Here is a 15,022-nt window from a genome sequence, read left to right on the forward strand (position 1 = left end):
TCTCTTCACAAATACATCCACTTGTTCAAAAAGAGAAAGTAAAAGCTTTCATTAAATAGTTGAAGTTATGGAAATCAAATTTACAAAATAATGAGTTGGATATGTTTTCACTTTCCAAAGATTTCTGGGCCACAGCCAATATTGAAGCAAGTAAAAATCTTTTTACTGACCACTTGGATGGTTTAGTGCTGCATTTTTCCAATTATTTCAAAGACCTTGATTTCTCAAAGTTTTTGTGGATACAGAATCCATTTAACTACAATGAAAAAGAAGAATTCGAGCTGACAACGATCGAAAAAGAAAAATTGATAGAATTATCACGCGGTAGCTCACTAAAATAAAAGTTTCAAAATGAAACCATAATCAAATTTTGGATGAATCTTAGTGGAGAGTATGAATCTTTGTATTGCAAAGCAATGCAAGTGCTTCTACCGTTTGTAACGTCTTATTTATGCGAAACGGGCTTTTCGGCACTAGCTGCAATGAAAACCAAAGTCATCGAGCCAGGTAAAGGAAAGTCGAAAAGGAGTTACGAGTGGCACTCTCTATATTGCCCCCAAGATTTGATAAACTTTGTGCCAATAAACAACAACATCCTGTGCGTTAAATTTTGATGTGTTAGATGTAGTTTAATTAGTAATTTAATATAAAAATAAATATACGTGTTCGTATAAATGTTATAAAAAACCTTTTTATTATTCTGTCTATTGTAGTGTTCAGTATTTTCTTTTTAAATAAAGGTTTATTATTTAAAACGTGTCTATTAAAAAATAAAAGGCAGGGAGGCGTGGAAAAAAAAAATTTTTTTAGGGAGGCGTAGTAGCATAAATTTTGGAAACCGCTGGTATAGTGTATAGTGCAGTAGCGTATAGATAATTGAAAATCAATATAAATTGAATATTATGTACATCGGTAAGAAAATTTGTAAAAATGGAACCGAGCTCTCATCTTGACTATATGTACTTTATGCTATACACCTATCAGCTCGCCCTCATTAAAATGTGATATTTTTGATGAATTTAAACAATAAAAATTTTCATTCGGCCAAATATCCGTCGGCCTAGTATCCGTTCGGCTAAGTGTCCATTTGGCTAGATGTCCGTCGGCCTAATGTCCGTTCGGCCAAGCGTCCGTTGGCCCAGTGTTGCTATATTTCGGAAAACAAAACGTACTTCTATGGATAGCATATTTTAACGGTGAAAGTGAATGCAACGGCAAATAAGCATCGGAATTTCAAGAATAAACAGAACAATTTTCATCTGCGGCGTTAAATATAATATAATTGGCTAAACATAATTATTGTAAATCTGAGTTTTTATTAAATTTAATTGACACTTATTTTTGCACAAGATTTTATTTTTATAAATCCATAAATCATGGTATGGGCTTCAATTTAGCGTCGAAAGTCGGAGTCCCCTCTATTTTGTGAGCGGTTCTATGAATAAGGAAAAGTACTTAAAAGTCTTAAAAGATACTTTTTTTTTACCTTTTTTGTATATTTATTTTGTAAATAAACTATGTAACAACAAAAATACCTATTTGTTTTAAATTCGTACTTCTGTACGAATACCTGTACTTCTGATAATAAACCATTAAATATAGAATACGTGAAATTTGCGCGCTGTCCCCAATTCACTGGTCAGGGACTGTATATACATATTTATATAGGTGCCACTTTAGTTTACCTTCACATATCTACTTTAGTATGCGATCTACCTTCACGTTTTTACTTTAATATGCGGTATCACTGTCTCAGTTCTCGCGTGTGACAGTGAGACTGAATAATACCGACCGTAACAACATAATCTTAAATGAATACGGCCAACCCTAACTTAACCTAATCTAACCTGACCCTTAAATAAATAGTTGTTGGCTGCTAAAATATGTTTTTTTTTTAAATATGTATTGAAAATATTGATGAAATAAAACTTAAAAAAAAAAAATATCTTAGCAGCCAACACCTATTTAATTAAGGGTTAGGTTAGGTTAGGTTAAGTTAGGGTTGGCCCTATTCATTTAAGATTAGGTAGTTAGGGTCGTTATTTTCTTCGCTGCTGACGATATTTTAATAGTAATGCTTCGACAACATTATGGGGCGGCAAGAAAAAACAAAAAATATAATAAACAGGTCATTGCTACGATACAAATAAAAAAAAAATAGTCGACTCCGATTCAAAAGTAGATCGCTTGCTTAGGCAGACCGCATACCAAAGTAGCACCTATGTATATGTATTTCATTTTGAAAGTTGCAGTACCCACATGTTTTCTAAGTCACTAATTCACTAATTCACAAAAACTTGTTTTTAAAAAAAATAAATTATGTTTATAAAATAAAATAAAACGGGTATATGTAGTAAATTTTCACATTCAAAATTGAATATTTTAATGTTTAACTGTTGCGGTCGTTTTTACTTTCTTTGAAATATCAATATATCCGCTTAAATATAATTAATATAACACAATATACACATTATTAACATTGTGTTTATTTTATATGTATTGTAATCTAATGTTCATCTAATTATTGGAATATAAAAGTTTCAACCTGAAAAGGTAATAAAATACACAAAAGCTTGACATTTAAATTACGTATACCTTAATACATACCATGCCTACGAGTATATATGTATGTAGTATGTATGTTAAAAAAGTAAAAATTGAAATAGGAAAATTTCATACCTACTCTGTGTAATAAATGTCGAGACATTTGAAAAGCGTCAACTAAAAAAAAAGCAACGAACGGGGAGATATGGCAAAAATTTATTTTTATTACTGAAAACTTTTACACTCAGGAACGTTTTCATTTTGGAAAATTGAAAATACCCATAGTAATAAGGACAAGCGCGAGTGTTAGTGTTCTTTCAGATGATAAAGTTTTATATATAATACATACATATATTTTTATTTTATAATGAGTACATGGCAGAAAATTTTATAAATAATGAACTCATGAAATGAAAGTACATACATAAATACTGATTTAAGTGAAATATTATATTTGGATGTTGAAATAATGTACGTATGTATGTATAAAAATAAAATAATATGTGTTCGGTTAAATATCATAGACATACCTGTCGGTGGTACGAATGCGAATATGACTTTCCAAAATACAGTTAGAATGTGCAGGAAATAATCAAAACAGGAAGGTTTCTTCGGTTCACCATCTTCGTCTTCTTCGCCTGAAATAGAAAAGAAAATGGAATATATTTTTAGCGAAGTTCCTTAATGATACGTAAAGGGAAAACTCTATTCGCAAAGACCAACTACTACTATTTTTGCAATTCGATATTTCTTTCATTATGGGGCCTCTCTCCCTCATAAAGCTTTATTTTGAAAGCTTTCTCGAGCTTAAAATCGTTTTCTTTGAATGTAACAAACTGAGCGTAAAACATTTCATACATTGGCGCTGCGGAAGTTAGTATAAACCTTTTCGCTTCAGATGTCGATCAAATGAATCGGGATGGCACATACCGGTCGAATTGATTTTATTGATTGTAGACGTTTGGCAGAATCACAAGACGGTTAATTTATTCAAATTAATTGCGTCGTTTTATAGCGGAGATAGCGTTTCATTTGAATGAGATCAATGAACAATTTTTCCGGATCGGAAATAAACTTGCTCGGCTGCGGAAAAACGAATTATTTTCCATTTAATCGGCGATGCGACGACTTTTTCCGAGGGCGTCACACGTTCGGTTTGAAAATTCAACGGGGAAATTCCTATGTAAATTTTCTAGTGAAGTATAAATTTTTTGAAGTTTTTGAGTTGAAGTAAATTTGTATAAAAAATAATCTAACCATCCAACAAGAAGATTTAGAGTTAAGTCAAACGGAATCGATTTTAAATTTAACGCTTCTATTTTAATTAATGAAATTTAAGCGAGTACCTAGATATTTGAATTTGTAAAATTTGATTTTAATCAAAAATATTATTATTAAAAGCGTTCGAAAATTATTTACTTTTAAACGTTTAGCTGCCACTCTCGAAATATTTGATTTTTACCTGCACACCAGCAAAGCTTAAAGTTGAGCATTGAATACCGAAAAACTCAAATCATTTTTAAATTTTTATAACCAGGTTAGTTCAAATACGGTGCTTGTAAAACCATTTTAAACGTTAAATATTGTACGTTTAGGAAGAGAAATTGACGTGACCCACCCGTGAGACGTTAGCGTTCAAGAGAATTAATGCGTGACTCACGGGTCGCCGGTGTACTAATGAAGTATTTTTTTGTTTATAAATTTTAATGCATGTATTCTGCACTTTAAAAGCTAGAGTAAATCAAATGAAAACAAATGTAACGATTTGATAAACATCTTATTTTAGTTTTTGCAAAAGTATTGGAAGTCATTTTTAATTTTAATAAAAATTTTGCTATTATTTACTATTTATTGAGTCATCAAAGAAAATTTAAGAAAAACATTTGCAACGAAAGAATTGAACCAAAATTCAATCATTACGCTAAGATTTGCCAATCCATTGATCGAATGTATGCATGTAATTATCATTTTATAGGTATATACATATATCATTCAAATGCTTTTATAAAATACGTGATCAAGAAAATATAAGTAGTATTAATGTTCATGGCAGAGAGGATAATCCGAAAGTCATAATTAAAGATCCAGGGGTCTTCCACGTCTATAATAATTATTTGAGTCGAATGAGCAGGTCGGGGACTTATAATTTACCCACAGATGATATTAAAATTTAAAAACCCACATAAGGGTAAACTTTCACTTTTCAAAATTGCCACTGGAGCATTCGGGCAGTAATCTCTTTGGAGTCGATCCGAAATGGGATTTCACAGAGACTTATCGGAGTATTTTAAAACGTTGGCAAATTTCGCACGACGTCGGCGCCAAAAGCGCGCCCCATCTTTAATTCATGAAGTGCTAAAATCGATAACAGCCACTGAAAAGCGAAAGAGGACCTCGGTGGATCTCTCTCGAGGATTATGTACCTGTTCACTTTGAAATGTATGGATACGTGCGTGCCGATTTATAATTAATTACCTGAGCTGACAGTTAGCGCTTCGACGAACTGCTCTTTCCACGACGATGTGCCGATGAGTATCGAAGCGTTTGCTCTCTGGACCAATTTGTCCACAGTATTCTGAAACAAAATTAAATATTTATCATTAGACCGAGTTTTTTGCTTTCAACAAAGTCCAATAATGCCATTTAGCTTGTCGAATTAAAATATATGCATTGTATTGATAAAAATAGATAATTTTATTTTATTTATTTAATCATTTTATGTCTATATACACCTAATGTTCAATAGTTATTGCATGCCTGATAGCATTTCATTAGATGATAAACCGGTAGAAGTAGTAAGTATTTTTTTATATTTAGGTCAAATAATTGACATGTCCCGTAGTAAAGAAGAAGAAGAAATAAATAAATAAAGAGTATTAAATTAAGATGGAGTGAATTTGGACGAAAGAATGCGGTTTTTTAATCAAAAATGCCACTTTGCCCGAAGAAAAGATTTTCGATCAATGTGTTTTGCCAGTGATGACTAGAGCACGGATAGAGACCGTGCTTTTTCCAGGAATCGGGGCGGTTTGGATCTATTTACAAAGCAAAGTGCAAAAAAAAAAGGTTCGGCGATCCTTTAACAATGCATTTACAACAATTGAACAATGAACGGTGCGCTCTGGCTCCGCTCTTTAGTGATGACGTATGGCTGTGAAACTTGGACATTGAACGCCAAGTTGCTACACAAAGTCCAATGCATTCAAAGAAGTATATAACATTGTATGCTTGGCATAACGAGGAAAAACAGGAAACGGAATACGTGGATGAGAAGTATGACAAGGGTTGTGGATATAGTGGATAGAGTGAAGAGATTGAAATGACAATGGGCGAATGAAATGACCTGGCTAGAAGAATGGACGAAAGGTGGACAAAATAAATGCTAGAATGGTACCCCAGAGAATGCAAAAGTGTAAAAGGAAGACCGCAGGGAAGATGGGTAGACGAAATTAGGAAAATGTGTGGAGTGAGATGCATGAGAGTTGCGCAAAACAGAGACGAGTGGAAGCATATTGGAGAGGCCTTCATCCAGCAGTGGATGGTGAATAGCTGTAGATGATGATGGATATATGTACAGGTACATTGAAATTAATCTATCAAAATTTTAATAAGTAATATTTTTAGATAGGTATGTATGCATTCAAGTAAGCAATAACATAAAATAGATTACTCTTATGAAAATCTTTTGTACCAAAATTGCCAATATTATACCTGTTAGAACCTCTCAAACTATATTTCATTTCGGCAAAGCACTCTAGCACACAGATAATATAATCACTATCAACTTTTCTCATCTTACGCTGAAAGTTAGCCGTCCAATTGAAACTTAATGAAAATTTTCCCATACACCGACACACGCGTCTAGCTTTTATATTCGCGAACTAATAATGCATAAATTAAGCAACTTTGAAAGCTCCAAATGGAAACTATATACATAAATAGGTTAGTGAACGTAAAAAAATCTGTATTGTATTATTATATCTAATTAAAATGAATACGAACGCAATTTGGTAATAGACTGTGAATCGTAATGAATTAACGCTTTTATATTTTGGGGAATTTACGACCAACCTCTCTTGAGGGGATTTATATTTATTTTATACCTATATAATAATTTCTTTTCACGGTAAATATTCCCCCGATGCTGGATGATGGATGATTTACGATCGCCGGTCAGAGAGTTCGCACAAAGCGATTGTGTTTCCGGTTAAAGGGTCCCAAAACTGGTGACCGCTACCTTATGCGTTTGTGTACAATTAATTATGTCCTGTCGATAAAGGACAGCTCACAACGTGTTGCCCCATTTTCCGGACGTCAATACGGGTACAAATTGAAAGGCAGAAACCACAAAAAGGCGACTATTGTATTGAGGAATACGTCTATATTAGTACTTTAGGTGTATGTATGTATTCCGAGTACCAATTCATATGAACATATAATATACCAATATATTCTTCTAAGAGAAAAGTTGATCCGATTGAGCGATCTCAAGGTTTTATATATACATACATATGTACATATGTATATATCTGCACAATGTATTATATTTATTTTGTTTGCTACTAAGCTTCATACAATTCTGATACAATTTATTCAGTAGTACAATATGGGAAAGTGTTTTTTTTTTGCTATAGTTTATATTAATACAAATATAGCTATCACAAATAGTATACTTATATAATATATTATAATAAAATATCATAAGCTTATTTCGTGGGTAGGAAAGAAATATTACGTGTTATTTTTCGGAAGATGTACATATATAATGTAATGCTTTCAACTGAGTGGTCATGAGTTCATTCCGTGGCCCGGTGTTGCTGGCCAACCCTTGAATATGTGAATCCAGGTCTATTGTTTCCTATCAGAGTTTGCCAATTTATCTGATTTCATTAAAACGGTTCCAAAAAATTTGAAACCTTTCCCATCTCTTGCAAAAAATCAAGTTTATAACATCTCGAATATATAAAATACTAAAATAAATGCTGTAAAATGTTTGTAAATATTTTTTCGATGTTTGTAATAGAGCACGCATTGGGGTTTGTCTGGTTGGCCTTTCTGGTATATGTAAAAATAAAATAAAATGATGCCGGAGCGAAAAACGCGAATTTTGAATTTATTGCAAAACCTCTGTCGTATCACGGGAACGTAAAATAAAAAAAATATCGATTTAAAAAAAATTACCTGTGTCTCCAACTAATCGATTTAACTCAAAAATTTTTTCTTCATGTTATGTATGTTTTTTTTTAATAAAATAAAGCATCTAAAAGTCACCTATTGCAGTTATATGTAAAGAAAGCATATATGTAAAAGGCACCTATTGAAAACCGAAAAACCAGTCATAATCGAGTCGATTATGACTGGTTTTGAATGATTAACGAGAATTCAAATCGATTTTTTGCCAAAATCTCCCATACAAAGTGCGCTACGCTCACAACGGCCATTTGTATGGCGGAAATAGTAAAAAAAAGGTTTTTTTTTCGTCATTATTATTAAAATAAAATTTTTTGAGAGCTTCCTTGGGTTTTATCTTTATTTTAAATACAACTATTTAAACTTGAAAATATATTGTATAATATAATACAATGAAAAATAAAAAAAATATATGTATTTACCAGTGGCGTGCAATTTAAATGACGAATCGGAAGACATCGATAAATAATAAAGACTAACGGAAATAAATTAACATTAAGATAAAGAAATATCACACAAAATAACGTATAATAAAAATCTCTTCTGTATAAAAGACGACAACCGAATCGATTACCTTGATCGACACCAACGTTGTTCCGAGTCTCTACTTAAGCCCTTCTTGTGAGCCTCTTTATACTGAATTTCTAAGTGATCTGGACTTTTAGTAAAAGTGTCTATTCATTTCTCTTAGTCCATTGACTGTACTTTTATATACACTTGAATAAACCGTATCAATCTTTAAACAAAGTGATATTTTATTAAGTAAACATAAAAGTGTTCATCTTGTTTACTTTTAGATCAAACACCGATCTGTTTATGAATCAGGTATTATTTTAATTTTTTTTTGTATCTCCAGTCGAATTGAAAATTTTCTATAATACCGAAATAGCATTTTTTACTGGAATTTTTTAATTATTAAAATCAATTTAACTAAAACTGTTTCAGTAATATCTTAATAAAATCAATACCGTGGCTTGAATTTTCGAAATTTGTACACCTATAGCTACTACTTGAAAGATTTCTCGGAAATCTTAAATTATTATTCGTGTTCGAATTTTCTAGTTAAAATACACGTTGTATATATATTTCGCCGTCGAATTCGATCGAAACTGTGCAAAACTAAGAAGATAAAAAAGTAACGGCGGATATATTTTTTCATTTTGTCGCACAATGGTCGATGAAAGTGTCAAGAGAGCATGGAGCCATAATATAAAAACACATAGAAGAAATGTGGCGTCGGTTTTGGACCCTTTTCATCGACGTGTCACAAACACTGTATTACAGCTGGAGTTGTAACCAGATTTATGTATAACCTATATATGTACTCGTTCGTGGCTAGAAGAGCTCACACACTATCGATATAGCTTGTAATCTACTGATTGCTAATCAAAAAATGTGAAAAAAATCATAATGTTATAGGATCAATATGATTTATTATCTCTAAAGGATATTTACACTTAATTATACACTTAACATAGCTTGTTAATGTGTATTGATTTATGTATTACGTACAGTATACGTGCTAGTTTGTCTGGTAAAAAGTCCACTGGGAAATCTAATTCCTTTCAATCAAATTTTAATGTACAAATATGTACATACATACATATACATATATGTACATAAATATATAATAATAATATATAACAGATGAAACACCAAGACAAACCGAATTCGAATTTTATAAAACCATGATTTTTATTACAAGTGCCTTTAAACTAGTAGAATAGACTAGTGGTCAGCATGTAATGCTTTGAGCGGAGTGGTCACGGGTTCAAATCCCACTGGTTTCTGCTGGCTGACTCCAGGTCAATCGTTTCCTATCAGAGTTTGCCAATTTTCATTGAAACAGTTCCAGAAAATTGGCAACCTTACCCATTTTCTCGCAAAATCTCGAACTTCGCTGAATTTCGCTTTGGATGATATTTATTTATGTACGTACTTTGTATAATACTGATAATATTTGTATCAAATGAAAAATGTTTCTGGCCAGGAAGGCGCATTGGGGTTACCTGTTAGGCCTTTCTGGTTTAAATTAAAGATAAAATAAAATAAAATAAAGATTATTAAAAAAATCCAGTGTCTCGGTTTCAATGGTACACGTGTGTTATTTAAGTAATATAAATTGGTACGTTGTTTTTTCAAACCCACACACCTATTTATAACCAAGAAGGGTGGAAAGCCGAGGATAAATCTTCAGGTGTTGTTTTTCGAGTTGACCTTAGTTTCGTATTCAGTCCCAGTCCTCGCAATTTCTTTATATACAAATATATCTTCGCTGGGGTAAACATAACACTTTATCTCAAGTCAAACGTCGTGGTGTCAGATAGGACACTATAAAAAAGGACGATTCTCAAAACTAACCACGGCTAAACTACTGAAAAACTTCGGAATCAAAATACTTAAGAAGAAAGCGAGTAAGTAAGCATTACTATGCAATACAGATACAAAATATAAAATTTGTATGCGGAAGTTGTCGTCATATTTTTGATTACCCCTAGGAAAAGATGAAAGATAAAAAAAATGATTGAAGTCGGATAAAATGGGAAAATACCGACAGAAAATGGCCAATCGGAATAATCGAAAATCACAAAAAGAATTAAATAAATTATTTGACTTTCAAAAGGTTCTGAACGACAAAGGTCTTCATATGATATTTAAATAAAAAGTTGGATAGCAAGTATCGTGTGTACAAATGGACACAATTTGTGCTCGTTTTCAGATGTGCTGATTTAGCGAGCGAGAATAATTTGTTTATTATCCTTTGTTCAGAATTTGAGGACAAAAGGACGAAACGAACTTTCAACGAGCCGCGGTCCTTGATGACAGTGTGACTCAGCTTAATTGGTATTGGATAGGACGTGAAAATGCTTCTCGTTCCACCTCCCTCTTCCTCAGGAAAGGGAAGATAGGTTGAGGAAAATGAGGCGGCGCGTACTTCCGGCGGAAATACGCTGAACAAGGATTTGTGACGTGCATCTTGAGAAGCCTCGAAACCAATGTGAAATTAATTATAGGAGAAATTGATACGATAAACACTTGATGACTACATTTCCTCAATTTGGCTTGCGGTATGTAAATATAATGTAAATTTAATACTGCATCTATAAATATTGTACTACAGACATACATACATATATGTACATATATATGAATGTATGAAAGTTTCAGATATTATACATATATTTATACAAAAAAATCAGTATAAACCAAGGCCTTTCTTTAGATTTTAATATCAAAATAAAATGAGTGTGTGTGACATTTTTTTTCATTAAAAGTATTTCACCATGTGTCTCTGAAGTTTTTCTATTTAAAGTTAATACCTCATATTTCATATGAAGACAAGCTTCATCGCGGAACAAGTCTGGGATATGTCTATGTTAAATTTTTAATTTTATTAGATTAAAAGTATTTTAGTTGTATTTTTACCATAAGGGTTCAAATTTATGCACGTAAATTTTAATGGTAGATTTTGAGCTTCGTTATTAAAATTTTACTTTGATTATTTAAGCTGCAATATTACAAATGCAATAATCATACAACTATGTATTACACTACTAATTTAAGCTCCCAAAATGCGTTGCTTGTGTAAAATTAGTTCAAAATTCTCTTATACAACAAATGTGGGATATATGTATCTATACATATACTTAATAGCACATTATAACTTTATCAATTAATATTGTTCCTACAGCTACTGCATGATTAAACACGTAATTATGCTCACATGTGTACAGCTATCTATTATAGAATATTTAATGCGAATAACTGCATATAATTTCATCAGTTTTAGATTTGAATATTTTAAATTTTCGACAAATGCATGTTCTCTATTCAAGTTCATATCGTTCCAGGATATTATGTCGCGTCGACTGGATTCCCATTTCCTCTCGGAAATTCTACCATTATGAAATACTCGAGATTTATCACAAGGATTTCATTGCATCTCACAAATATATATACAGAGATAACGTCAGAAATACGAAGTGTATACATTTTAATGAGGCACATCGTATTGCAAACAAATTCAAATTAAAATAATAATAAAGTTACATCGTTACTGTTACTATTTAAAATAAAATGGTAATGAAGGTTTACATCACATTTTGACGATAGAAAACATTTACCTGAGAGGCTCTAAAATGTTTACGACGTTCTTAAATTAGCGTTTACTTAATGTAAAAATAAAATAAACAAAATTTAGGAGTTCCGAGTGTAAGCTACATAGTAAACCATGAACTTGTTTGATCAAATGATATGTATGTACATACATACATACATATGTCGATAAGTGGTTTAGGAGCATCGTTGAAAGTTTATTAATAAATCTACCTGATTTAATATAGAATACCTCATCGCATTATAGGCCAGTTTGCGAAATGACCTTTTGGGAGTTTGCGATATCTCGTAGGTATGCATGCAAAAAGATGCCTTGATAAATAATAATTGCTTGCTGTAGTCTGTTGATTGGTTATTTTAATGCTTTACGAACTTATAACGACTTACATGAAAAAATTTCATTGAATTGCAGCGAACTATGTATGTAGGTACATATATATGTATATAATTTTAACGAGAATTGGATCTCGAGATTGCGACAAAGTTATAAGTTTATACACATGTGTAGATACATAGATATATGTATTAATGACTCGATTCTAAAATGGCCATGTCAAAGAACTTGGTTTCGAGAAGTCGAGTTTGCATCTTAATATTTTTCGATGTTAAAAATGGTTTTTAAGTTTAGAGTATTTTTATCTTCTTTTTTTTTGGAAGATCGAGTTAGATTAAAATTTACATATCATGTCATTGAAAATAGTTTATAAATATTATAAACTTAAAAATTTCAACGTCGAAAAGATGTAAAACTCAAATCAAAAATTAACCAACCCCATTTAGTTAAGCGATACGGAATTGTATAAGGAAGATAGATGGAAATGTGTTGTGTTATATACAGATGTATCCTTCATACTTAAATATAATTAAAATATGGTAATAAAGACAAGGCAGAAGATGGCAAGCGATCGTTTCGTTCCCCAGAGGAGGAAGAGACAGTTTTTAAAATATGCACGTGGCAACATTTGCGCCCTAAATGAGCTTAACGACTTCCCCACGAAGTTTGGCGACCGAAAGTATACACCGGGGACAACATCTCATGATTAACTAATGAAAACCTTTCAGCATCATTGTAGACTAAGTGCGTATATTATACGCTTCGGATCGAGGAATGAATTTTCGGTTAAAATCGACTTAAATTATTGAGAGAGCTGCGACAAAAATCCACATTTTTTGATATAAATAATAACACAATCATTATTCAGCCAAAATTAATCTAATATATAATTTCGAAAGAGACTTTGTATGTATGTAAGTTTGGGTGATAGAATCCGTGACGTTACATTTAATAGACAAACAAATGAATATTCAAATAAATTTAAATAAAATAAAACTATTCGAATAAATTTAATAAAATGTTTACTATTAGATTAGCCATGTTTAAGCGATTTTCAAAATTACAAATACCGAGCGAAGCCGTGTAAAAACACTAGTATAACATATAATACATATATTTATATAAGCAAAATGGTTTATACAATTTACAAATTTATACTACAAACTACTGTAGAAGATACGGGAATATGTTATCCCAAAATATTCAATAACAATAAACGATGAATTGATTTATCAAATAAATAATATAATGAATTTACATATGTACATATGTATGTATGTACAACATCATTCAAATTACTATATTTGGGACCGTTTAAATTTTTTATTTATATAGAGAAAATGAATATTCAACGATACATTCGTTTTACGATTTTAAATTAAATTTTAACAACTTCGCCTTGATTTGCCAAAATCGAGCGAAAATTTTAGCCCAAACTAATACATTTCGAAAATAATGATGAGTACATAATAATGAGAAACAAACAATCACCCTTTAAAAAAAAATCTTAATTGCATATACATACATATATGTATATGTAGGTTGGAATGTTAAAATAGATATTATATTTGCAGTAACTGATATGCAGTTAAAAATAATTTTCAGGACCGTAATTTCAGCCACGACTAATTTCGCAAATTTACTGCCAGAAAAGGAAACTCTTAAGTGCCCTAAAGTTTTCCCGGTCTTTTGGAGTTCCGGCTACTGGTTATGGGGATTTTCAATGAAGTTCTAAACTAATCACCGAAAGATAGTTGTATACATAGGTATAATGAAATATTAGTTGTAGAAAAATGAGAATAAATATACGAAATCGTATGAATATTTTCAAACAATATATATGAAGTGTACACATTTGAGATTCATTTAGATTTTGAGCATTTGAAAGTTTGTCAAACAACAACGCAATCAAACACTTGGAAATGATGATGTGATTAAGTCGACCGAAAACTTCAAACAAAAGTTCAAGCTTTCGACAAATTCAACTCAAGTTTAAATTGAATCGAATACCAAAAATAGACTACACTCGGAAATAAACGCATCAAAGAGCCAACTCAGGAGAGTTTCATTTAACACGACAACAACAACAACGTGTATAACGAGAGATAAATACCTCTCGTTATACACGCGACTGCTTAACCGAATTCACCAACACACACACACACACACACACGGGTGTAAATGTGACGTTAACGACATAACTCATTCTGACGAAGAAAACAGAAACACGCGAAAGGTTGAACCGGTCCAATTCGGCGAGTGCGTGGAAAATGTTGCGTGAACAAAAGATTACGAAAAAAAAGACAAAAAAAGAAAGTGAAAGACATACATAACTACCCCTTCGGATGCAAACAAGGGTGGCCTCGCTTTAACACACCCCCATGTGAAATTTTCCTCGTGATATATGAGGCCTTTCCCAACCGGGCGCGAGTTGGGCGCGCACAATCGTCGAAATTCTGCACGAGGTGGAACCGGTTAACCGTTCCGTGGCCGGGTCGTATCATCGCGAGCCGGAAACGAAGGACGGGGGAGAGTCGGATGGGGTGGATTTGGACCGAAACTGGGTCGCAGGGTTGGGCTGGCGAACCCTTTGCGAAATTCAGTATCTGGGGAGCGCTTATCACGCAATCTAACCGAGAGCGGCTAATCGACCGACAATGCAAATCTTCCCGAGACAATTACGCTTGTGGTAAATGTATATATAATATGTACAGTAATAAATATGACGATTGCTGATCTAAGTGCTCCAATGGGATATATATCTGATAACATATATCTGAATTTAAATTGTTAAATTTTACGTATAACTACGGCGACAGTTCGGAACGATTGCTTATG

General features: G+C 32.2%; 1 protein-coding gene across 8 annotated transcripts in view; it reads right to left on the reverse strand.

The window, feature by feature from the left end:
• Positions 1-15,022, reverse strand: part of Calx (sodium/calcium exchanger 3) — a 148,047-nt gene that overhangs the window by 6,670 nt on the left and 126,355 nt on the right. For all 8 annotated transcript variants that reach the window (XM_077429564.1, XM_077429568.1, XM_077429566.1 and 5 more), the window contains 2 exons: positions 5,020-5,119; positions 3,075-3,182 (listed from right to left, as the gene is read on the reverse strand). In XM_077429564.1, the coding sequence (XP_077285690.1) occupies positions 3,075-3,182; positions 5,020-5,119 (208 nt within the window). The remainder of the gene's footprint in view (positions 1-3,074; positions 3,183-5,019; positions 5,120-15,022) is intronic.

Source organism: Arctopsyche grandis, chromosome 4 (genome assembly GCF_051622035.1).
Source record: "Arctopsyche grandis isolate Sample6627 chromosome 4, ASM5162203v2, whole genome shotgun sequence".
In the NCBI taxonomy this organism is placed as follows: Eukaryota; Metazoa; Arthropoda; class Insecta; order Trichoptera; family Hydropsychidae; genus Arctopsyche; species Arctopsyche grandis.